The sequence below is a fragment of the Peromyscus eremicus genome, chromosome 1 (genome assembly GCF_949786415.1).
Source record: "Peromyscus eremicus chromosome 1, PerEre_H2_v1, whole genome shotgun sequence".
Taxonomy (NCBI): Eukaryota; Metazoa; Chordata; class Mammalia; order Rodentia; family Cricetidae; genus Peromyscus; species Peromyscus eremicus.
In genome coordinates, this window is record NC_081416.1 from 112,253,188 (window position 1) to 112,280,187 (window position 27,000).

At 37.3% G+C, this 27,000-nt stretch overlaps 1 protein-coding gene across 1 annotated transcript in view; it reads right to left on the reverse strand.

Moving 5' to 3' along the window:
* Positions 1–27,000, reverse strand: part of Nox4 (NADPH oxidase 4) — a 136,064-nt gene that overhangs the window by 47,915 nt on the left and 61,149 nt on the right. The window contains exon 12 of the mRNA XM_059271833.1: positions 5,910–5,970. Coding sequence (XP_059127816.1) covers positions 5,910–5,970 — 61 coding nt within the window. The remainder of the gene's footprint in view (positions 1–5,909; positions 5,971–27,000) is intronic.

A 27,000-nucleotide genomic window follows, 5' to 3' on the forward strand; every position in this document is an offset into this window, starting at 1 on the left:
TAGCATCCCATCAGCTGTTACTACTTCTTAACTTCACTTAAAATAAGAATTCTTAACATGCACTGTAGTGTTCTGGCAAATGTTCAAGATATATGCCTAAAATGAACAATGTATATACTCTTAGATATGTATATATCTCGTATTGATTAATTCATTAACAAAATAAACTTACATCTCACAGGAATTAGAACATCAAGGTGCCAGGTTTGGTGCTTGGTCCGTTCCCAAGATGGTATCTTGCTATTGTGCCATGACATGAATCAAGATCAGAAAGGGGTAAACTTTAACTCCCCCCAGCCCTCACAACAAGAGCATCTCTTTTAAAGGCCCACCAATGATCACACTGGCAATTAAATTTCAGCATGTGAATTCTGGGGAAAGCTTCATCTCACTGTGATGGCATTTGTTCATTTCTGTGGAATAAACACCCCCACTGTGAATGAGGGGAAGCTACACTACTTGATTTCATTGACTACACAAATGAGAAGAGGGATCCCCTAGTTTCAGCTGATCTGAGGTAACGCCAGCATACCACAGGATGACCATTTGCTTTTGAAATTATGGCCTCATGAAGCTACTTCAATGCAGTTTCTATTCCAAGCACTCTGTCAACCATACCTTCTGAAGTTACTAGTTCAATCTTCATTTTACCTGATTTCTTAGAAGCATTTGTTACAACGTATCAACCCTATTTTGAAGCATGCAGATGTGGTCTGCAAAACAAATGCTCTTTATTCTTTTCTAATCTACTGGCTAGTCACCATTGATGAACATACCATGTTGGAATGTCTCAGAGTTTAGTTCTCCAGCATAGTTCTTCTTGAACTATATAAGTTCTTCTTAGGAGAAGTTATGAGTAATTATTAAAACAATCTTTTTTTTCTCAAAATGGTTATCAGAATTTACTAAAATTGAAAGGAAGGGATCAGGAACATTGGTTATTCAGCAATGCTGCGGAAAATATTATGTCAAGCAATAACTGGTTACCTTACAGAATGCTTAGAATTTGATGAACATTCATAATAAGTTGAAAATTCATTTATAATTATAAAAACTGAAAAGTTCTGAAATCCTTTAATTTGCAAATTAAATTTCTAGGATTATAGCTACTTTGTAAACTGAAGGCATACTGTCCTAAGTCATGTCCAGAACTAACTCAAAAGATGTGCCTCATTATGAAAAAACACATCATAAGTCTCCTTGAATTGCATTTGTTTACCTTAACCTCAAAACTTGAATGTTTATGCTCAGTCTTCTCCAAAGACAAGCTCCTCATAGGCTATCCAATCTCAAAGGGCCACCCTAAATATATATACATTACTAACAGCAAATAAGCTCAGCATGATATATGTATACAAGTATATATATATATACATGAATGTGTAAACATACACATAGATACATATGTGCACATATACATATACCTCTATACATGAATATATATATATATATTCATGTATATATGTGTGTATGTGTGTATGTAATCATACTTAAAGAAGAAATAGTCATAAATGTGATAATCAGGAAAGGCCAAGGAGGAGTTGGAGGGAGAGATTGTGGGGTAGAAATGATGTAAATACAGTATTCATGCATGAAATTCTAAAAAAAAAAAAAAGTAAAAATAAACCAAGTAAGTATTACAAAAGAAAGAAAGAAAATTAAAGCATGGTGGCAAGATGGCTTAATGTACACAGTAGCTTGCCCTCAAGTCTGGTAACCTGAGCAACCTGCATGGTAGGAGGGAAGAAATGACACTTGCAAGTTGGCCTCTGACCGTCACACGTACTCCATGGCACATGGACCAACACACATAGACACATGAAATAAACCATAAAATAAATAATAGATGAATGTAAAATTAAAACAACAGAGTTACACTGAATCACTCCACCTATATTAAGGAAATGGAATAAGTCGGATGGTGCCACATGCGACTACAACATGCTAACTGAATAATTAAAGCACACTGTTAAATGCTCTTGCTCAGAAAGCAAGATTCCTACCAAGATCCCTATTCACTGGCAACGTACCTAATAACCCAAGAACTCTGTCAGAGATGTACAACTACCACAACTTCAATTCTGTATCAAGTTCTGTTGTTTAACATACACATTTTGTAAGGCTACAGCTGCCATATGGAGTGATTTTTTTTTTCTGATGCATCCTGGCAAGCTCAATTGGCAACCACTGCAGTGGCTGATGGGCAAAAGATGTAACTGAGGTTAATAGAATTCATCAACCATATAGCAGGAGAACCATAAGAAGGAACTATCAAAGAACCACAGACATTATGCTATAGGTCTACTCCACAAAGAGTTTTATCACTTTCCTTTAAAGCTCGGGATTCTAAGCCAATATTCCTTTCTTCCTAAAGTCAGTCCTTTCAAAAAAGTACCTCCTGATAACCTCTAGGTAGAACCTACTAGGACCATGTGAATAATCATTCAGACAAATTGAAAACTGTATCTTCGACCTGGCTGTGAGACTCAAAGCTCATCCTCCTATGTCCTAGAGCAGATGTTTGATACATATTTGATTATTAGCCACAATAACCAATTGTTTAAAAACTATCTTCTATTGATGACTAATCACTGGAATTCAATGGTCATAGCAACACCAATCACAGAATATATTCTCCCAGTCATTCCTTTCTAGAAGTAGCAGATAACAATTTTTATTATAAACTTAGATTCATGTTTACATTGTATGCACATAAATTAAATAAACACCTGACACTTCATACACCCAGATATGATTTTTGATGTCCAAACAATTCAGTCTGCAATTTATTTTACCTCTCTTTGCATAGCCTTTACATGGGGATTTAATGGCAGCACTCGGGTTTATTTGTAATTTTGCAGTAACTAAAAAGCCCCAAGAATCCCTGAGGATCTATTAGCAGTTAATGAGTGCTGGGAAAGGTAATATAATTTTCTTCAGTGGTGAGCCCCCTGATGACTTGCTAATGCTCTAATAAGCACCCCATCATGCTCCTACAAACAACTGGAACTAGACTCATTGAGTCACACACAAAAAGATTTTAATGTAGGAAGATGGGCTGTCAGAAAGAAATGTTTCAGTGGGAGAGATGGGGATGAAAGGGCAATAAAGAAGAAAACAACTACAATTCATTGTATACACCGTATGAAACTTAAAAGGAAATACAAGCAAATAAAAAAGCTGTTTATGATACCACAACTCTGTAAATTTATTAAAACTACCTGAATCAAAAACAAACTGGGCATTCAAAGTCATTTCTACTATGTGGTGAGTTATACATTTTTCCTAAATATATTGTCACCAAAGATTAATACAATTTGGTGTGGTTATATCTAACTTAAAAGGTGAACTACAAATTTAAGAAAGTACTTAACACACACAGCACATGTCCTACCTTAGACTTTCATGAAAAATCAGCAGGATAGAAACTGAAAGCATACCTGCTTTATAGTGATAGAGACACAGAGAAATACAACATCAACTCTTTCGTGGATGTTTGTAATTAAAATTGTATTTAACAGTTCTTATACTGTGGTTAATGTGGTTTTATGTTATCAAAGCAAATCCGCAGTGTTCCATTGTCCTTAATTCTCACTTTATACTCTATAAGTTAACCAACCCATATCTAATGATTATTGCAAGCTATAATGGACAATATGAAAATTTTGTAATCAAGAATCAATAAAAAGTCATTATGTGAATAATATAATAGGCACTCTGTTTAAGATTTATCTATGACTACCTACCCATTGGTTATTGAATTTGTTCATAGCAAAAATTTAGACTAATTATGTGTGGACACTGTGTATATAACACTTTCGTTGTGGAAACTCAAAAAATTTTTTAAAAAATCTACTATTTAAACACTACAACAAAAGAGTAAAATGCTGATACTAAAATATTCTACAATAACCATATCTAGCACAGATATGATAATTTTAGTCAGAATTATAATCAAGATAGTAGTCTAGGATCATACATTTGAAACAGAAATATGATAAATTATAGAAGAGAAATAAAAATACTAATTCAATTCCTTTGACTATCTTTAACATCATTATTGCAAGGGGAAAAAATATCTTGCACACTAGAGATTTTATGACTCCTCTAAATTTAATGGGTGATTCATGTAACCAGGACATGCAATTCCTAATGAAAATGCAGACAAGTATGAAACTGGTGTCTCTTCCTTTCCTGCTATGTAGCCATTTCACTTACATCGTTTACACTGTGTGTGTTTATATACGTGTGTGTGTGTGTGTGTGTGTGTGTGTGTGTGTGTGTGTGTGTATGGTTTCTCTTGGGAAGATCAGTATGAAACAGACCTAAATCTTTTCTTCATTTCCTGCTTACTGCCCATGGTAAAGCATATTTCATCAAAGTAAAGTCATTACTAGAAACCCACAACAGGAGACATGGCTTGGCAGGTAAAAGTGATTGCAGCTCAAACCTAGTGACTCCAATCCTAACCTATTTTAGAAGGAACGAACCTTCTCCCACTAGTTACCCTCTGACTTCCACATGCACACTATGGCTTATATGCAGCTGCAATGCACACACACACACCATAATACACATACACACTAATAAGTAAGCCATATCACTTCTGATGTTCAAATTCTTATCTTACACTCTTTGTCACTTCTATACATAGTGCTCTGTTCATAATTTTTATTTTGGCGGAAAACTCAGGGATTTCTGATCTCAGGAGAATGTTCTCATTTTTCCTTCAATAATTGTAACTGTTGTTTCCTGGCAGCTAAATCTCCTTTTGAAATATTGTTTCAATGAGTGACAGAATTATTTAAGGCTTCTCTACATGAATGCTTCGTTCCATCATGTGAGAAATGTCTTACTTTAGGCTGAACTTAACTCTCTGAATAGAATGATCTTGCATCTCTCTCAATGTTACAGCACATTTTAAAAAGGAGGGCAAAATTGGCAATACTGTATGTTCCCAATGGAGGTAATTAAAATAAATATTGAAGCAATTATTTATTTTAATGAACTACCAGTGATCAAAAATAACTGAGAAAAAAACTCAGACACAATATCTAGCAACAAACTGTCATGAAGCTTTTCCTTACCCTATGAATTAAATTATATTTTTGTTCTTTCCCTTTTTTTGACAGTACTTTAAACAACCAAAAGTCACTATTTCCTAAGCAGGCATTTGTCAGCCACTGTGTTGGATCAATGTAATATAATATCAAAGAACACTGCATTTATCTGTTTTGAACTCAATATACTGCTCTCAAGTAACAAATGCACTTATTAAATAGATGTATAAATTATAACCAAAAGACCTGATACTAAAAGGAACTTCTTTTCTGAAAATGTTATGGAGTTAGAGATACTCAGAAAGGTTATTCAAAACTGAGAGCTGTTTCTTCTCAAACCAAAGTGTTTCTTTAAAATTTTACATTTCTGTTGTGTGTGTACATGACTTATGACATGTGTGTGAAGTTCAGAGGGCAACTTAAGGAAGCAGATTCTTTCCTTCTACCAAGGGATTTCTAAATCTCAAACTTGGGTCCTCAAGCTTGACAGCAAGCACCTATACCTTCTCAACCCATTTTCTGCCTAAATGTTGATTATTTTGAGGGTCAAACCCACCATGAATTTTTAAAGTCCTGATTTGAAGAAATATGTTTTAGCATTTCTGCTATAGATAGTAGGAAACCACATAAATAATGTATTATTTATAATTACTGATATTCATATTATTCTGATTCCAGAAATAATTCTTATAAGAAAGTAATATAGACATTAAAACTCAATAAGCAAAGAAAGACAATTAAACTCCTCAATATCTATGCAATTTTCCATACATTCAAGTATTTATTTTGTTGATATTTTGCTATGCTCCATTCTTTTCAAGGCATTTAAAGCTTTTAAGTGGTACATACCTGTCCAGTCTCCTACTACTTTAAAGTGGACACCAAATGTTGCTTTGGTTTCAGTAGGACACTGAAAAAAAAATACTGGAATCAATTCAGATTAACTGTTATATCCAAACTTTTATTCTGATAGCAAACCCTCAGATCAACAGATAATGGGAAAGAACAGGATAAAATTTATATGATAAAAAAAGCAACGAATACTATCTGATCATTAGGACATCTGAATTTCTCTGAAGACCCATAAATAACATAAAAAACAGAAAAATACACAAAAAATTTAATAGTATATGGTATATAACTATTAATCATGTTAAAATATCTTTTGAGATAAAATATAGGAGCCACAAGGAAGAATTAAGAACTGAATAATAATGATCTTTGTGTGTCTTTTTCATAGACATTACATATTTTGCATCGTGACAAATCAAAGAGTGAAAAAATCTAAATAAGGTGTGAATTTTCTATGTCCAATATGATACTGGTCAAAATCCATCTTTTAATTCTCAGGAAAAATTTCTGCATGGCCACTGTAGAGCCAAATGAGTTTCAAAATGGAAGTATTACGATAGCCTAAAAATCACCCACGCAGTCAAAGAGAGAATTCATGTCAGCTGGTGATGAGAAAACACTTCCCTCATTTTCCAGATTGCGAATTGCTTATTAAACAATCTCCAAACTTAACTTTTTTCAATATTGGGTATTTTTTTCCCTAATTCATCTGGTAGTGTTAAGCAACCTGAAGTTTTCACAGGATGTAGGCTGCAAACTTTGTGAAACTCAGAAAGAAGTACTATCCTAATGACTCTCCAATTGTTTTAAGACTGTTGACTAATGTCCTGTTGCAGAGACTCACATATGAAGGACACATACCCGCTAAATCCCATGAAACTGAAATATAACATAATGATGATAGATGAAGGTTATCTGCTAGTGACCGCTCAGCTTGAATCAAGTACTGTGCTAACAATTGTATCTACTTAATCTCACAGTAACTTTGAAGATTGTCTTTCATAAATACAGAAACTAAGCAACTAAACTATAAAAAGGAGTAGATCTGGGTGGAGGGGAGATGGGGAGAGAGGAATGGAAGGATGAAAAATCTGTGGTACAGATGTAATATATGAGAGAAGAATAAAAACACAAAAAAACAAAAATACAAGACAGAACTTAGACTGAGCCTCTTAGACTTAGGTTTTAAACATGCCAAAGCAGTATCTTCATTAAAGCAAAGATATGGAAAAGAGGAGATCATATAAAAATCGAAAGAGTGGATAGTTAAAAGATACACTCTAAAGATTATGAGAATCTGGGTACAAAATGAAGCAAGGGGGAACAGGTAGAAGGGTTAAGGCCCAGAGGAAGGGAAAAACAGCAATGGCTGCAAAGAGCACAAGACTGGAGACTGGGTTATTCAACACAACTTCAGAACCTCAGAGCTCACTGCGCCAATGAATCCATGCTGGTCATTTAAGAATCTTCTGTGTTAACATGTCTACTGGTATCATCCTTGTTTAGTCATGTTTAAGCAGCCATGTTGGTAAGAGTTCATGCTGTAGCTTCTCTGACATTTCTAAGTGACACAATCTTACACTAGTTCCCTGCTTACAATCTTCCTACCACCTCTTCAGCAATGATATCTGACCCTTAGACACAGAAGCTGTGTTGTAGACAAAGAATATAGGCAACTAAGGAAGGAATGTGGAGAGTGGGAGAAACTCCAGGGAAGAGCATATAACACCAAATAGCCATCCCTGGAAACATACACACGAGTCACATTACATGGACTGAGAAGGTTATCACATCGTAAGGACTGAGCAAGTTATATTGATATATTTAGGAAACACACACACCACACATAGCAACAATTAAAGAAAAAGAGGCCATGAATTTGAAGAGAACAAGGTTGGGGGTATGTGGAAAGAACTGATGGGTGAAAGGAAAGGGAAGCAAAAATTGATGTAATGATATTATAAAGTTAAACAATTCAATCCCAGGCCCTTCCCCGCCCCCCCCAAAAAAAAAGAGGGAGAAAGAATACTCTGTGGAGAAGTGCAATAAGGAAGATAAGGATATGACATGGAATTTCCAAACTGATACTTTAAAACTGATTTTTCTGGCAGTATCATTGTTGCTACCAAGAACATGAGATATCAACTGATTTTAAACACTGAAAATACTATTTAGCCATTATTATACTAAATCGTGTATTTATGAATTTATACATTTATAACATTTATAACTGTGATTCTGAATTTACTCTATCTACATTCTAGTTATGAACAACTCTGATAGAAATCAAGTTTTCACTAGTAAATTTAAAAATAAGACACTGTCTTTATAAATAACCCACCACTTTAACTTCATAACACAGAAGACTGCATAATAAAAGATGGAGCTTACATAAAACAAGAGTCCCAATAATATTACGAAATACCAATGTGACTGTGTGTGTTTGTATGTGTGTGTGACTGTGTGTGTATATGTGTGTGTGTGCATGTGTGTGAAATGAGAGTGCAATTGCCCACATGTAGCCTGGATGATGGTATCTGGCCTTTTTTCTGTCATTCTCCACTTTATTTTTTTTTAGACAGTGTATTACCACTAAACTGCAGGTCATCAATTGTCTAGGCCAAGTGGCCAGGAAGCACCCAGGGTCTTCCTATCTCTATTTCCTCCCTAAGGCTAGGACAACAGAATGTCATGGCTTTTACCTCTTACAAGTGCTAAGGATGAAACCTGCATCTACATGTTTGTGCAGCAAGCACTTTACCCACTAAGCCTATTTTCCCAACACCCAAAGCTGATATTCTGATCATCTAAGCACACTTGCTATTTCCTCCATTGTAAATTGTGGGGGAACCTGCCCCTACATTTTCCCCAGGGTACTCTTGAGGAGAGAGGGATAAGAGATATTAGGTAGAAAGATAGAGGGGAGAAAAACAGAAACACAGGATAGCCTTGGGAGGGCCCGGATCAATATCCACCAGCCCCTATTTTTTTTCTTCTAAAGGGCATTTTATAGGAATGCCAAGGGGTGGAGCAAAAAACCTCCCCATAGCACAGCCAAGTACAGATCTTTCGAATTATGTGGTAACCACACATGTGGTCAAGCAATCCTCTAATGTAGCCCTGCTGAGGAAAGCAAGCTCATATCTTACTAGGAAACCTTTGTGGGCCTCCACAGTAAATTAGAGCTCAGGTAATGAAACGATAATGAAAGCCAAGGAGAGAATACAGTGAGAAGCAAAAAATAGATTGCTCCCAAGTTTACATCCATATTGCAATAATCTCACAATGAATTATTGCTGTGGATATCACTCTGTATTCTGTGAATGTGTTGCTCTGATTGGTTAATAAATAAAATGCTGATTGGCCAGTAGCCAGGCAGGAAGTAAAGGCAGGACAAGCAGAGAAGAGAATTCTGGGAAGAGGAAAGCTGAGTCAGGAGTCGCCAGCCAGACACAGAGGAAGAGAGATGTAAAAGTACTGGTAAGCCACTAGTCACATGGCAACTTATAGATTAATAGAAATGGGTTAATTTAAGATATAAGAATTAGATAGCAAGAAGCCTGCCACGGCCATATAGTTTATAAGTAATGTAAGTCTCTGTGTGTTTATTTGGGTCTGAGCAGCTGCAGGCCCAGGCAGGACTGGAGAAAACTCCAGCTACAAATTATAAACAAATATACACATTATCTAAATATTCATATTTGTCTTCTCTTCTTTCATTGAAGACACTATAGAAGGTATTTACATATGATGCTTAATATTAGGGTTCAGAAGACACTATAAACCCATTTCTCTCAAATGCTGGCAATTTCAGATATAGATTTGGTCTTGAACTGATAAAATGTGGTAGCAGTTCTATCAAATTTTTATGAATAATGTTTTATAGGACACCCAAATCCCTTCAAGTTCAAATAAAAAAATAGAGGTCAACCCAACTTACACCTGAGCATATTGCCCATATTTGAAAGAATAATGTACAGAATAGCTACATGTGTGGTACGACAAAATTAATGATCATTTGATTATATTCCTCTATCTTTTCATAAATAACATGCAGAGTCATTAATATTGCCTGAAGAGGTATGCTCATTTTTAAATGACTTCTCATGGATTCGTAAAATTGGTTTTTTAAAAGTCTCAAGGGGAAGAAATAATGAAGAACTGACAAGGATATTTTTCCTAGAAAACCAAGAAAGCAATATACTTAATAAAATTTCCATTACAATGTTTCAGAAAATTATTTGTGGTTAGATTCATAATAAAATAAAAAAGCTCACATTAATTATTGACATATATAAAATGTTCAGGAAGATATATACCAAGTGATTAATAATATAAAATCCTTGGTAGTAAAATTTAAAAGAGACAATGAGAATATTGAGTAACTTCATACACACCTTTAAAAAATGTATTAAACACCTCTACTATAATGAAAATTTCAATATACTTCAAGAGTTTAAGTAAAAGTTTAAGTGTAAAGATTGCATCACAAAATCCTCCTAGATACAAAGATGGAAGCTTGGCTCATGCTGATCTTAAAATAAAGAGCAAATATGTATTACCTAAGGCTAAGAATAAGAGAATAAAAAGTGCTAGAATTGCCAATATGGGCTTCAGTAATAGGTCTGCACCCTTACTTTGATGAACTGGAGGCAATAGGTCTTTTCTTTCTATTTGTTTGATAAGGCATTAGACTTTTAACATGAACAATTTGCAGTGGCACAAAAATATATCTATTTTAGAAACATATAATATAAAATAATGTCTTTATGCATGTATTTATTAAACATAAAAAGTTTGAGATAATACTTTTGTTTTTAAATAAAAAAAAACTTAAAATAAAAAATGATTAAAATTTATTTCTAAAGTTTTGGTGTAACCAAATCTGGTAAATCAGACAAAATGATCACAAATCACAAATGATCACAAAGATGTTCTTTAATCATTTTTGTAATCTGTTTCTGTGACCAATTTTGATTGTCTAGCTCTATTCTCCCATTTTGTTTACTGTCTGCTAGATAGTTCATTCTAAATTGAATTTAGCTGAAATTGTTATTATCTTACTTTGTAAATGATATTTTTTCAATTCTTATATATCTGGACATGGAACCAAATTATTTATAGAGTAAGGCCCTAATATCATAGTAATATCACATATTTGTCCTGGTTCCCATATTCAATCAGTTTTAAGTCCTTTGAAATATATTTCCGAAAGAAAATTTCTGATCACAGCAATCTTATATTGATTCTTTTTTTTTTTTCTATATGGAAAAGCACTAGTACTGATCAAAGTCTTGATTCCCAGCTGATGATTCTACTGGGGTAATTGGATAAGGAAGGAAGTAACTGTATCAACTGCTTAGTCTACTGATGAGTCCATGGCTGGATGAGTTATGACTAGACAGGACAAGTTAGAGAAATTAGAGAACTTGAGGCCTAATGCTGAAGGGTATGCTCTGTCCCCAGAGGTTCCTCTCAGAGTTTCTCTGCTTACCGTCCACTGGAAAGTGAACATTCTGCACTTCCATGTCATTATATTATACAGTGTTGCCCCACCACAAACAAGCTGACTGACCATAGGCTGAAAGCTCTGTATTGGTAAGTCCCAATAAACCTTTCCCTTAAGTTGTCTTCTTTGCTATTCTGTCAAAGTGATGAAAAGCTGACTAAATACTATCCAAATTCTATCTTACAGTTAAGGCAAAAAACAGTTGTTCCCACTATTTCCATATCTATATTGTGTGATTAAGTTTCACCCATTTTCATTCAACAAAACCAACTGTGAACATCTAAAGCATTTTCTTGCCCCCATCTACTCACAGTTTGCTCATTAATAATAACTTATTTTCCATTCTGCTGCTGACTCCTGGAAAATCTTTGAGACTTACCTAAACACCATCAATTCATTAGAACAGCCTGAATTTCTTTATCAATAATATTCTTCACTTCTCTGAACCTAAAAGTACTTGTACAGTTTTTGTGTTCCCTTGTGGCAGTGTGGGTTATTTTGTATACCATGTCCACATGAATAAGTTGAAAAAAAGTCTAAAAATCAAAAACTAGTTCAAAATCATTGTTCTATGTTCTAAAATCTATAGCATAGTATACATTCAAGATGTAAGGTGGAAATGAATATTAGTTGAATACAGTATCACTTGAGTAAAATATTAGAGAATGAACCTGAGAGGAAGTATAGATTTCAAAAGTATGTCATTCTTCCATGATTTACTCATATTCTAAGCACAAACTGATTGGTGTTCCAACATATTTAAGATACTGTGATAGGAGCTCACATAATTTCACAAATACGGAATGTTCAAATAGCATGAGAAGAGACAATGAGTCAAGAGCACAGATCCCCTCACATTAATGCAGTATGGTGATGCTAAACATTTTCATAAATATAAAATGTTACTGTTTACTTGAAAATAAATAGAATAAAATTAAGTGTGTTTTTTTTAATTTGGAAAAGTTATACTTAGTAATAAATATAAAATTCCAAGAAAAATATGTAAGTAAATTTTTTGTTAACATAGGTTGAAAGTATACTTTTGTTTATGTTATGTTCCTTACAGTAAAAAACGGGGGCTGGAGAGATGGCCCAGTGGCTAAAAATCCTTGCTGCTCATTCATAGGACCTAGGTTCAGTTCCTAGCACCTACATGATGGCTCACAACTAACTGTAACTGTAGATTCAGGGGATCTAATGCTCCCTTCTGTTCTTCAAGGGCACTAGGCATTCAAGTAGTGCATAAACATACAAAGAGGCAAAACATTCATACACATAAAATAAAATAAAAATCTTAACAAATGTAAAAATAAAACAAATATTAAAATGACCAGCTTAAGGTTACGAACATACAAACTATAATTCTGAAAATAAAACAAGGGATATACACAATTAGAATATATCTGACACATTTTTGAAAGGCAGAAGGGAATGTGGTGAGATGGTAGTTTGGGAAATGAATGAGAAAACATATGAAACTAAAATTTTCCTGTATAAAAGAAGGCAGCACCATGAGAAGCAAGTCCATCTTTCATCAAAACACTGGAGATCTGGCCCACAACTTCCGCAGCTTTACCAGATGTCAGGCTGATCCTGGGGATTCCAGGTAAGACACCCTGTGCAGCCCACTAACAAGCTAACATTCCCTAAAGCTTCCTCAACAACTCCAGACTACATCTGTTCTCCTGAGCTCCATATTTCAACTTCGGCAGAAAACTTCTGCTGTACTGGAGGCCATGCCATACTAGGAATTCCAGAGATCAAGCAGGTACCTGGAACCCTAGAGACCACAAAGGCAATATTGGCACCCAAAACCCCAGAAGTCATTATGGGGGGAACATGGCAGGTGGGGAGGAACAGTGGAGAGAAATCCTACTGGACCTGAAGACTGCCTAGTAAACACAACCGCTGGCCACTTTGGCCAAAAGACCGGAAAAGAAACAAAAACCAAGGAACAAAACATCCAACCACCAAAGGCAAACCAAGGAATGCGTAGACCTATACTCATCCCAAACCAAGATGCCTAAATGCCAACCTAAGAACACAATTAACAACAGTAAGGGAAATATAGAACCACCAGAGCCCAGCTATCAAACAAGAACAAGAACCCAACACAGCTGAAGGATGATAGAGTTCTTTAAAGAGGAAATGAAAAAACCCTCTAAGAAAATCAGAAAAAGACAAAAAAAAATTGGAGGAAATCAATAAATCCCTTAAAGAATGCCAAGAAATAGCAAACAATTGAGTAAAGGAAACTGTTCAAGACCTGAAAATGGAAATAGAAGCAATAAAGAAAACTCCAAGAAAGGATATTCTGGAAATGGAAAATCTGAGTAAGTGAACAGGAACTATAGATGCAAGCATCACCAGAGATGGAAGAGAGAAACTCAGGCATTGAAGATGAGATAGAAGAAATAGATTCATCAGTCAAAGAAAATGTTAAATCTAAAAAATTCCTCACAATGATAAATGAAGACCCCATGGGAATAGGAAGAAGCAGAGTGCTTCTAGAGAGGTCCCCAGAAATCCACAAAGATACCTCCACAAAAGACTACTGGCAATGGTCGAGAGAAAGCCCGAGCTGATCTACTCTGGTGATTGGATGGCCAAACACCCTGTCATGATAGAACTCTCATCTAGTGACTGATGGAAGCAGATGCAGTGATCCACAGCCAAGCCCCAGGTGGAGCTCCAGGAGTCCAATCAGCGAGAGAGAGGAGGGATTAGATGAGCAAGAAATATTGAGACCATGATTGGAAAAAGCACAGGGACAAATAGCCAAAGTAGTGGAAATGCATGAACTGTGAACCAATAGCTGAGGAGCCCCCATGGAACTGGACCAGGCCCTCTGGATAAGTGAGACAGTTGATTAGTTTGAACTGTTTGGGAGGCCCCCAGGCAGTGGAGCCAGGATCTGCCCTTGGTGTATGAGCTGGCTTTTTGGAGCCTGGGGCCTATGCTGAGACACTTTGCTCAGCCTTAGTGTAGGGAGCGGGGGACTGGACCTGCCTTGGCTGAGTCTGCCAGGCTGGGTTAACTTCCTAGGGGAGACCTTGCCTTGGAGGAGGTGGAAATGGGAGGTGGATTGGAGGGGAGGCCTGGGGGGGTGGAAGGAGGAAGGACAGGGGAATCCATGGCTGATATGTGAAATTAAGTTAATTATAAAATAAAAATACTATAAAAAAGAAGAAAAATTACGGCAATTTGATAAAATAAAAATATTTAAAAAAAAAAAACCTCACACAAAACATTAGGAAAATCTGGGACAGTATGAAAGAACAAACATAAGCATAATAGGAGTAGAAGAATGAGAAGAATTCTAGTTCAAAAGCACAGAAATATTCAACAAAATCACAGAAGAACAACATGCCTATAAAAGTACAAGAAGCTTACAGAACACCAAATAGTTTGGGCCAGAAAAAAAGTTCCTGCATCACATAATAATCAAAACACTAAACATACAGAAGAAAAAAAGAATATTAAATGCTTTAAAGGAAAAAGGCCAAGTAACAAAGGCAGAACTATCAGAATCACACTTGACTTGTCAATGGAGAATTGAAAAGACAGAAGGGCATGGACAGATGTCTTGCAGACCCTAAGAGACCATGGATGTCATCCCAGACTACTATACCAAGCAAAACATCCAATCACCACAGATGGATAAAACAAGATATCTTACAACAAATTCAGATTTAAACAATATCTATCATAAAACTAGTCTTACAGAAGGTAAGGTAATAACAACCTTCACTATAGCCACAAGTAATATAAAATATCTTGGTGTAACTCTAACCAAGCAAGTTATGACTTGTATGGCAAGAACTTCAAGTCTTTGAAGAAAGAAAGTGAAGAAGACATAAGAAGATGGAAAGATCTCACATGCTCATGGACTGGTAGGATTAAATAGTAAAAATGACCATCTTACCAAAAGCAATCTACAAATTCAAACAATTCCCATCAAAATTCCAGCACAGTTCTTTACAGAATTTGAAAGAACAATACTTAACTTCATGTTAAAAAACAAAAATACAGGATAGCTAAAACAATCCCATAAAATAGAAGAACTGCTGGAGGCATCACCATCTCTGATCTCAAGCTGTACTACAGAGCTATAGTAATAGAAACCGCAGAGCATTGGCATAAAAATAGATAGGTTGATCAACTGAACTGAATTGAAGACTCAGACATAAATCCACATACCTTGGACACATGATTTTTTTATAAAGAAGCCAGTAATATACAATGGAAAAAAATAAAGCATCTTCAACAAATGGTGCTCATCTAACTGGATGTCAGCATATAGAAGAATGCAAACAGATTCATATCTATCACCCTGAACAAAACTCAAGTACAAGTGGATCAAAGACCTCAATATAAAACCAGATACACTGAACTTGACAGAAGAGAAAGTGAGAAATAGCCTTAAATGTATTTGGCACAGGACAACTTACTGAACACCAATCATGCAACACTAAGATCAACAATTAATAAATGAGGCCGGGCGATGGTGGTGCATGCCTTTAATCCCAGCACTCGGGAGGCAGAGCCAGGCGGATCTCTGTGAGTTCGAGGCCAGCCTGGGCTACCAAGTGAGTTCCAGGAAAGGCACAAAGCTACACAGAGAAACCCTGTCTCGAAAAACAAAAACAAAAACAAACAAAAAAAAAACAATTAATAAATGAAACTTCATGAAATTGAAAAGCTTCTGTAAGGCAAAGGACATTATCAATAAGACAAAAAAGCAAAAACAAACAACCACAACAACAACAAAACAGCTTACAGAATGGGAAAAGATCTCTACCAAGCACACATCTGACAGAGGGTTGATCTCCAAAATATATAAAGAACTCAAGAAACTAGACATCACAAAACCAAATAATCCAATTAAAAAAAATATGGTGCAGATCCAAACAGAGAATTCTCCAAAAGGAACCTCAAACGCTGAAAAAGCACTTAAAGAAATGTTCAACATCCTTAGCCATCAAGAATGCAAATCAAAATGACTCTGAGATTCCATCTTATACCTGTCAGAATGGCTAAGACCAAAAGCACAAGTGACAGCTCATGCTGCAGAGGAAATGGAACAAGGACAGTAGAAGTTTGTACAGTCACTGTGGAAATCAATACAGCAATTTCTCAGAAATTGGGAATTGACCTACCTCAACATCAAGCTATACCACTCCTGGGCATATATCCAAGGATAGTCTACCATACCACAAAGACACTTGCTCAACTATATTCATAGCATCTTTACTTTTAATAGCCAGAAAATGAAAACAGCTTAGATGTCCTTCAACGAAAGAATGGATAAAGAGAATGTATTACATTTATACAATGGAGTATAACTCATCCGTTAAAAAAAAAATAACATCAGTAAATTTGCTGGCAAATGGATAGGTGCTGTGGGATGTTCTGTTTGGCAAATGTGTTGCTCTGATTGGTCAATAAATAAAACACTGATTGGCCAGTGGCTAGGCAGGAAGTATAGGCGGGACTAACAGAGAGGAGGAAAGAAAGAACAGGAAGGCAGAAGGAGACACTGCCAGCCGCCACCAGGACAAGCAGCATGTGAAGATGCAGGTAAGCCACGAGCCATGTGGCAAGGTATAGATTTATGGAAATGGATTAATTTAAGCTATAAGAACAGTTAGCAAGAAGCCTGCCACGACCATACAGTTTGTAGGCAATATAAGTCTCTGTGTTTACTTGGTTGGGTCTGAGCGGCTGTGAGACTGGCAGGTGACAAAGATTTGTCCTGACTATGGGCCAGGCAGGAAAACTCTAGCTACAAATGGCGCCCAACAAGTTGGCAAGAGTTTCCACCTAAAACCTGAGACAAGATTCTAAAACGGAGCTAAAAACAGCTTCCTAATTGTCTCTCTCAAATGAGCGGCAGCTGCAGGTTTGAGCTATTGGTGGGTTCCTGGTGTGCACACTCAACCTGCCGTTTGGCGGGAATGAGGCCTCTGCAAGTGGCACATTAAGCTGAGTGGTGGATTTAGCCTTTGCTAGTACAAAACAAAAAAAGAAGTTTCTGGGCTACACGCTGCTTGGATAAAAGCATAGACCCATGATAGCTCCCAAAGGTGGCGGTAAATGTACCACCGCCATGTTGGGAAGCTGAGGTGGGTGGAGCCAGCAGCCACAGCCCCATTTCAGTCTTACAAATGCTGCAGTTTAAAGCAATAGATTCACAATAAGGCAGATTCAGATGAAATAGTTTACAATGTGTGTAAAATATACGTAGGCTTGAAAGAGACAAAAAAGGTGATATATACAGTTATGTAAACAAATACATAGTTTTAAAAAATAAAGTCTTTAAAGAGACAGTAAAATTAATGTAAAAAATAAGCCACGTAAAGATGAATACTACACAGAGAATCTGGATTGTGTTGTCTTTGGGATTTTTAACTGCAGAAAAACATTTGATCGTAAAAGATGTTGAGTTAAACCAATATGTATACTTTAAAGGTACCTTGACTTCAATATTTGGATATAAGGATATGTTGCTTTGGAAAAGAGTCTCTGCTTTTGTTTCCACAGAAAGCCAGAGGCTATGGATTTGTTCCAGATTAAGATACATCAGGTTTGACCAGCCAAGACCGCCTGAAAGGTCTCCGATGACACAGTGGCCCAGTTGATCCAACATCCAGAATGGTTTGAAGGCAACTGGCTCAGACCTAAAAATCCTAAAATTTTCTTTGTGTCCCCATAAGATACAGCACCCACCTCCAGCAGGAAGTAGGAAGAGAAGCTACGCCCAAATTCCCAAATTATATGTAATTTTTCTTTGCTAAGGTTAAAACCTTCCTTTTTGAAAAAAAAAGGGGGGGGAGTGCTGTGGGATGTTCTGTATGGCAAATGTGTTGCTCTGATTGGTCAATAAATAAAACACTGATTGGCCAGTGGCTAGGCAGGAAGTATAGACAGGACTAACAGAGAGGAGAAAAGAAAGAACAGGAAGACAGAAAGAGACACTGCCAGCCGCCACCAGGACAAGCAGCATGTGAAGATACAGGTAAGCCACGAGCCAGGTGGCAAGGTATAGATTTATTGAAATGGATTAATTTAAGCTATAAGAACAGTTAGCAAGAAGCCTGCCACGACCATACAGTTTGTAGGCAATATAAGTCTCTGTGTTTACTTGGTTGGGTCTGAGCGGCTGTGGGACTGGCGGGTGACAAAGATTTGTCCTGACTGTGGACCAGGCAGGAAAACTCTAGCTACAGATGGGATAAGAAAAGATCACCCTGAGTGAAGTAACTCAGACCTAGAAAGAAAAACATTTAAGTACTCACTTATAGGTGGATATCAGCCATAAAGTAAAGGATAAGCATGCTACAATCCATAGACCCACAGAAGCTAAGAAGAAAGGTTTGGGGGGGCGTCGGGAGGAGACACATGAATCTCACTGTGAAGGAGAAATAGAATAGACATCACAGGTGGACTGAGGGGAATGAGTCTGGATGGGGGGGTGGGCATGGGAACTGGAGGGATCAGGTAGGGAGAGGATGGAGGGAGAGAGTACTGGGAGAGACAACTGGAATCAGGGGCATCTCTGGGATGAGTTAGAACTACAGTGCAATGAAAACACACAGGTATCTATGAGGGTGACCATATCTAAGACTCCTAGTAATGGGAAATATGGAACCTAAACTGGCCATCTCCTGTAACCAGTCAAGACTTCAAGTGGAGGGATTGGGACCCCAACCCAGACACATAACCTTTGACCTACAATTTGCCCTGATCACAAGATATGCTAGGGTAAAGGTAGCACAGAAATTGTGGGTGTGGCCAAACAATGTCTGGTCCACCTTGAGACCCATACATGAGAGGTAGTCCACCCCTGATACTGCCTGGAGGGCCAGGACCCAGAGGCAGGGCAGCCCAGAGACCTAGGATATAACCAAATATGACTGGCAAAAATAAAAAATTCAATAAAATGATTCCTAATGATATTCTGCTATACTCATAGATTGTTGCCTAGCCCAAATGTCATCAGAGAGGTTTCACCCTGCAATTGATGGAAACAGATGTAAAGACCCACAGTCAAACATTAGGTCAACCTCAGTGAATCCTGTGGAAGACAGGGAGGAAGGACAATGGGAATCAGAGGGGCCAAGGACATCACAAAAAAACTCATAGAATCAACTAACCTGGGCTCATACGAGCTCACAGAGACTAAACCAACAACTAGAGAGTTTGCATGGGAACGACCTAGGCCTCTGCACATATGTTATAGTTACATAGCTTGGTTTTCTTCTGGGATTCCTAACAGTGGCATCAGGGGCTGTCCGACGTGTTATCTGGTTTTTGGGACCCTTTCCTCTTACTGGGTTGCCTCCTCCAGCCTTAATAGGAGAGGAGATGCCTAGTCTTACTGCAAATTGATATGCCATGGCCGGCTGATATACATGGGAGGCCTTCCCTTTTCTGAAGAGAAAAGAGGAATGGATGGGCTGGGGAGAGCAGAGGTTGGGGGAGGGAGGGACTGAGAGGAGAGGAGGAAGGGAGGGAGGGGAAAATGTGATTGGGCTGGGGAAAAAAATAACAACAACAAAACAAAAAACACTGGAGAATCTCAGCTCTCAGAGGCAGGAAGCAAGAGCTTGAGTTCAAAGATGTTTAAAAGTTCCTACTTACATTTATATATGAGCTTATCTCTCTCAAGATTTACTGCACCCAGAGAAAAAAATCAGACAAGTACCATTCCACAAACCCTAAGGCAAGCAGAGGCAAAACACACAGGGCTCTGGGTCTGGTACTAATGGTCCATTGAGAGCAAATAGTAAGCTGCCATTCATGTATTGAATAAATAATTCAAGCATACTGCATGTGATGTCCAAATATCATGATTGAAATTGAGTTTTATAAACTTCCGTCATAACCTGGACTGGGTTGTCTATCTTAGTTAATAGAATTTTAACTGTTTAGGCAGAAACAGGTACGAAGCTTGAATTCTTCACATTTAAAATCCATTCTCTGGGAAAAAACAAGTCGTGATCATATAAACTTCAAAATGGATTCAGAAGCTGATCTCTCTCACCATCTCTAATGTCACCACTGTGGTCCAAGCCATCATCAGACCTCCACTACATGACCGGAACAGATTCCTAACTGCTCTTCCTGTTTCCACTCTTGCTCCTTTGCCTACTCTTAATGAAGTAAATAGAATCTGCTCAAAAGGAAGCCATAAAGCCAAGGGAGGCCTGCCCCTTTCTGAACAGAAACAGGGGAGCCAGTGGGGGAGGGGACAGAGGAGAGGTGGGGATGGGAGGAGAGGAGGGAGGAGAACTGCATTCAGGATGTAAAATAAATGAATACATTTAATTAATAATAAAAAAGTAAGCCATAACATATCATTTCTCAATTTTGACTCTCCAGTGGATGCTTTATCATCAACGTAAAGGGCATTGCCTTAAATATCTGGGAAACACTTAGTGATGTGAACAGAATGTCAGAGCTGGAAACACAGATGGTTTGCCAGAGAACTATGTGCATCTGTAAAGTGATAGGGGTTCTGGGAATCGACAACTGTGCATCTTGATATTTAGAGCTCCTGGGAGTCACAAAGGGAATAAAAGAAACAGGACTGAATCAAAGCAGTCAGAGAATGAGAAACTGATGTCCTGGAAACAAAATAAAAATATCAAAACTGTTTCAATAAAACGATCAGCATCATGCAAAGGTGCTGAGCTCTGGAGAGAACTAAGCGCTGGAAAATGGTCATGGTATTTAGCAGTAAGAGGGCATTGTGCATCTTGGAATTATCTTCAGGGAGTGCTGCTGTGGACAACTCTGAGGTTAGTAACAGAGAGAAGGGAAAATCTGATGAGCTGAGACACGGAGCCCAGAGCCGAGAACAGAGTATCTTCATCCTTTTCTCTCTGATACCAGGTGAAAGAAGTATCAAAAACTATGGATGAGTCGAGCAGTGGTGGCACACACCTTTAATCCCAGCACTGGGGAGACAGAAGCAGGAGGATCTCTGTGAGTTTGAGGCTAGCCTGGTCTACAGAAAGAGTTCCAGAACAGCCAAGACTACACGGAGAAACCCTGTCTCAAAAAACAAAAACAACAACAATAAAAAACTATTGACTGAATAAATCAAATTAATATTAACCAGTCTATTTGTTCTGAACATGGGACATTATTTAAATCACATTTATCACAGAGGCTATTATTAGCCTCTGAGGAAACATTTCTTTCTTTTCTGCTGGAAGACAACCAAAGGACAGGAGTTCGGTGACGTTTAATTCTCAAAAAACTCAAACATTTTGTTGGTTCTTTGGATACCAATCACTGTCTATGGTTTTCACCACTGTGCCTAGAATACATAATAACATATCGCTCCTGGCAATCTACCTTCTCCTCCATCTCAGTTTCTAAAGTAAAGGATCTGTGAAACACAAAAGTATGGCAAGTTTTAAGACCAAAAATCAAAGTAGCTGACATAGAATTACTAATTACATTCATCACACAAAATTTAATAATGGACAACTAAAAAATTTTGTCTTATTTTCTTTAAATAAAAAAAAACTTCCAAAAGTAACTGTTTGAGAGATGAAAAACATGAAACCTAAAAATGATGGAAGAGCAGGCGTGCTATGTGAAAGCACAGACAGAAACAGGAACACTGCTAGATTCTGACTCATGGAAACAAATGTGAAATCAGGTTATTCAAGCTTAAAAAATAACGACTCATACAACTTAAATTACAGATGTCAGAAAAGCATGTCGCTTTATGAATAAAAATAATACTGAAAGGACATGGAGGTCTTCACATACGCTTTAATGAGTTAATAATGAAAAGGAAGATGTGCATTATTTCTATAATTGAGAATTCATAAAAAGAATCAAGGGACATAGTATCTACCTAAGCTAAAAATAAAGAAACATTACATTTTGTAGTAAGTATGACATCCCATGCTTTCACAAGTCTTGGCTTTTGAAAACTCATTTCTGATTTTGTTTTTTTTAATTAGAAAACAAAAGCAACCATAATATGAGTTTTGGCAAAAAAAAAAATTAAACATTTGATCATTACAGAATATAGCTGGGAAACACTTGCTAAGATTCACTGGGAGCTCAGGAACAAAGTGTAAAATTCTATATAGGTATGAAGCCAATGAAGGTCTAAAGAGGAAAAAAATCATGAAACTTAATTTCTGGTTATTGCTTTTATTATCAATTACATTCTATAGTGACTTTGGTCTCTTCAATAATTTTCTATTTTTGACCCTTCAAATGTACCTTGGAAAGGAGATGCTGAATCTTATATATATTAATAAATGGGATTTATATGTTTAATTTCAGATTCTATGGAGGGAATTCCTTTGCTGAAGAATATTGTTTGGAGATGAACTTTGTGACTGATATGTTCTTCTGCCCAGATCGTCCACCTTCCTTTCACCATTCCCAACTTTCACTGAGAGCACTCAGTGACTCTCCCAGCAGTGGAGATGACTTTCTGTTGGCACTTTTTCCAGAAGCTGAAATTCACTCGAAAAGTTTCTGCCTCATCCATGTCTAATTTCCTTGTCCTGGAGGCATCTCAAATTCAGGGACAGGTCAACTAGGAGATAACAAGTTCTGGGCTCCTGACTTCAAGACAGGACAAATGTGAAATAACACTTCATCTGAAGAGCTCTTGTTAGCCATTTTGAGATCCCTGCTGTTACTCTACCACAAGGTTCAAGTGCTGGCTGCCTTCTTATCCATCAAGCCTTCCTGGAGACTGTCCCGAGCACAATTCCCAGCAAACTAACCCCATGCACTATCTCTCTTGTCTTAGTTTTAGAAGTCTTACCATTTTTATTCTTTTCATTTATCTAATATTCTTTACAAATGTCTTCATTACTATATATTTTATTTCTTTTTCTTTTTCCTCCTCTCCTTAATATTCTTCCCAATATTCTGACATTTCCTTTACTTTATTTAATCTTGTTCCCCCTGCATTTCCTTCTATCCCAGCCCCTTCTGTGACCTCCACATTCACATTTAAGTCTTTGATAGCATTTCATAGCATGCTGCACACAATGCTTGCTGGTTTTTTTCCCCTTATGGTTAATGGTGGTGGATTAGGGAGGTTGAGTTAATTTTAAGTATGATTCAACATATTGCTGGATTTTGTATTATGGTTCCAGCTTGTCTTTTCTTCTTTCTTCTCTGAATGGTTCTGGGAACTGAAACAAAGTAGGTTGCTTTGCTGGGGTGATGGATCTTATTTAAGAGTACCTGATGTTTTGGCAGAGGACCAGTGTTCAGTTCCCAGCATCAATGTCAGGTAGCTCAAATTCACTTATAACTTCAGGTTCAGTGGCTCTGACACCTCTGGTCTCTTCAAGCATGTCTACAGATACATTCTTCCCCATACAGTGGACACACACACACACACACACACACACACACACACACTCCTATCAGGTTGCCTGATCCAGCCTTAATAGGAGAGGAAGTGCCTAGTCTCACTGCAGCTTGGTATGCTATGGCTGGTTGATATCCAGGGGAGGCCTGCCCTTTTCTGAAGGGAAATTGAGGAGAAGTGGATATGGGTGGGTGGGTGGTGGAAAGGACTGGGAGGACAGAAGGGAGAGGAAACAGCAGTCAGGATGTTAAAAGAAAAAAAAACAAAAATAAAATCTTCAAAAATATGTTTTTGCTTTAATTAGTAAGAACAACCCAGTAATCACACTGATATATCTCACACATAAGTGTGCTAATCTAAATTGTCTTTTTTTAAATGCAGCTCACTCAAGGTCATGTGCAAGCTAAATGACCCTCAGGTTTTTCACCTTGTTTGTGTGTGTGTGTGTGTGTGTGTGTGTGTGTGTGTGTGTGTGTGTGTTTCTCATTTTGGCTTGAGCAAGGAGCCTTGGAAAAGTGAGATGTTCGCTCTAGAAGCCTCCATTCTTTGTATGTCAGGTGAAAACTCCCGTCTTGCTATTTTCGTGAAAACATAAAAGTTATGTATTGAAAGTACAAGTCCTAAAAGGTGAGGTGCCTTCCATGTTTTTGTTGAAGTGGGTCGATGTTGTGCTCCATTTAGAATGTTTCTCCATTTAGAACATGCTGGAAAATGTTTTTGGGGAAAGATACTCCTATCTCTATAGTTGGCATTGAACAAATGCCCTCCTTTCTCATATCCCATGTTCTCTGTTTAATACTATGTTGGTACAATTTTAAAAATAAACTCTCAAACACAAAGAAAGACTTTCCGAAGGAAATTTCTGATGACTGTAACAACAGGCCTGATCGCCTCAGCCATCTACAGTTACCTGTGCAGTTTCTCCCTTTTCAACTTCTACCTTTCTTCTGAAACAGCTTCCTGTTTAATGGATGAATGTAAGCTGAGAAATGAACATGTGTTTTAAAACTGTCAGAAGCAAACATGATTTGGGTGCAATTTTACAGACAAGTATTCATTAATCAGATATATTTCTAAAACAAAACACACTTGACCCCAGAGCACTGAGGGGTGAGACACAGCACCCTGGTTTCGGATAGGAACTCCAGCAGTCCAGTTTTATGTTTCAAGTGGGCATCCGAGTTTTCACTGTTCCTCCTGACAAATGTTTCCCCTTTCACACACGTCAAAGCCCATACAGCAGCAGATGAAAGAGTATTCAGAGTAACTCCCCATCCCTCCAGAGAAAGCAATTATAAATCCATCTCTGTGCTCAGCCAGTGCTACCATCTTTCCTGACAGACCTAAACATCACACGTTATCTCACTAGATGACAAAGTACTTTTCTTTGATGATTATGAAACAAGTTTGATCCATAGACAGAATACAAAATTTGAAGTAAATAAAGCAAAAATATCATTTTTTTTCCTTTAAAAAAAAACCCGTTTGAATCTATGGCCTCTGGTTTTCTTGTAACAATTTGACACATGCTTTTTGTTTCTTTTATTCTTTAAGTATAAATCCCTTGTCTCAATTAGCTGTCAATAAGCTATCAAATAAACTCAAACTGAAAACAAAAGTCACAAGGATATTATGCACAGGCCTAATACTTTCTGTACACCCACCACTAATCTTTATACTGTATTCACAACTTGCTAAACCCCCACAAATCTATTATTCTGAACTGATGTAATCATAATAGAATATTGAGAGCCATATATTCCAAAAGGTAAAATAACACACCCATGGGTTGTGGATTTTTCAATCTAATTCATGTAATCTAAGAGTCACTTCCAAAACCCCAACCCCAAGCATAAACAATTGATGTCTTCTTTTTCTTTCTGCTTCCCTAATATGTTCAAATTCACTTTTTGTATACATTTAATATGTGGTCTTTATTCTTATCTTTATCATAAACATGAATAAAAACTAATCAGTCATGAAAGAGAATATTAAGTAAACTGTGTTTTCTAATCACATAGGCACTGAAAACCATGAGGCACAAAAAAACTTAGTAGTAAAATGAGAAATTATCCATGGTATAGTGTTTGGTGAAATGAACTAGTGCAGCAGGATATTATTTTAAGGTGTGTTACTTTTGTTTATGTTGCATTAACTCTGTGAAACTGTGTTTACTGTACCTGTCTAAAACACCTGATGGTCTAATAAAGAGCAAATGGCCAATAGTGAGGCAGGAGAGAGAAATAGGCAGGGCTGGCAGGCAGAGAGGAAAAATAGAAAGAGAAATCTGGGAGGAGAAAAGACGAGGTAGCCAGAGAAGTAGAGGAGCCAAGGGGCCAGCCAACCAGCTACACAGCAAGCCACAGAGTAAGAGTAAGATTACAGAAGTAAAAGAATGGGAAAAGCCCCAAGGCAAAAGAAAAATGGGCTAATTTAGCCCAGCGGTGGTGGTGCACACCTTTAATCCTAGCACTTGGGAGGCAGAGGCAGGAGGGTCTCTGTGAGTTCTAGGACAGTCTGGTCTACAGAGGGAGTTCCAGGAAAGGCTCCAAAGCTACACAGAGAAACCCTGACTTGAAAAACAAAAAAAAAACAAAACAAAACACACAAAAAATGAGCTATGTTAAGAAAAGCTGGCTAGTAACAAGCCAAGCTAAGGCTGAGCGTTCATAATTAAGAATAAGTCTCCCTGTGTGACTCATCTGGGAGCTGGGTGGCAGGCCACCCAAAGAGCAAAAACAAACAACAAGCTAGTGACAGCATTTGCATATGTAGATGACAAAATATCTGCAATTATCAATGCCAAATAATGAGGAAAATGATTTAGAAACAAAAAATTAGAAATCCTATTTTTATCTTATATTTGTGAATTATGTATAATTCAGATTCTGTAAGTTGATGCAGGCTTATACTCCTCATGCTCTGGGAGCAGAGTGAGATTATGAGCATGAGCCCCGCCTACACTACACAGTGAGATGACCAACTGGAGATCAGCAGATTAAGTAAAATAACAAAGATGCAGAAAAAGGTATACTGGTTATTTCTCTCATTTGTGGATCCTAGATTTTACATAGAACAAAAAAATCATCTCTATATGGAATGAAAGAGCTTAAGAAAGAGGGTTTGGGAGTGAGTAGGGCAGGCCACTGTAGATGCACATGGTCAAAATGTGTGATACACTGAAATGAAATACATACGGTTTTGGCTTTTAA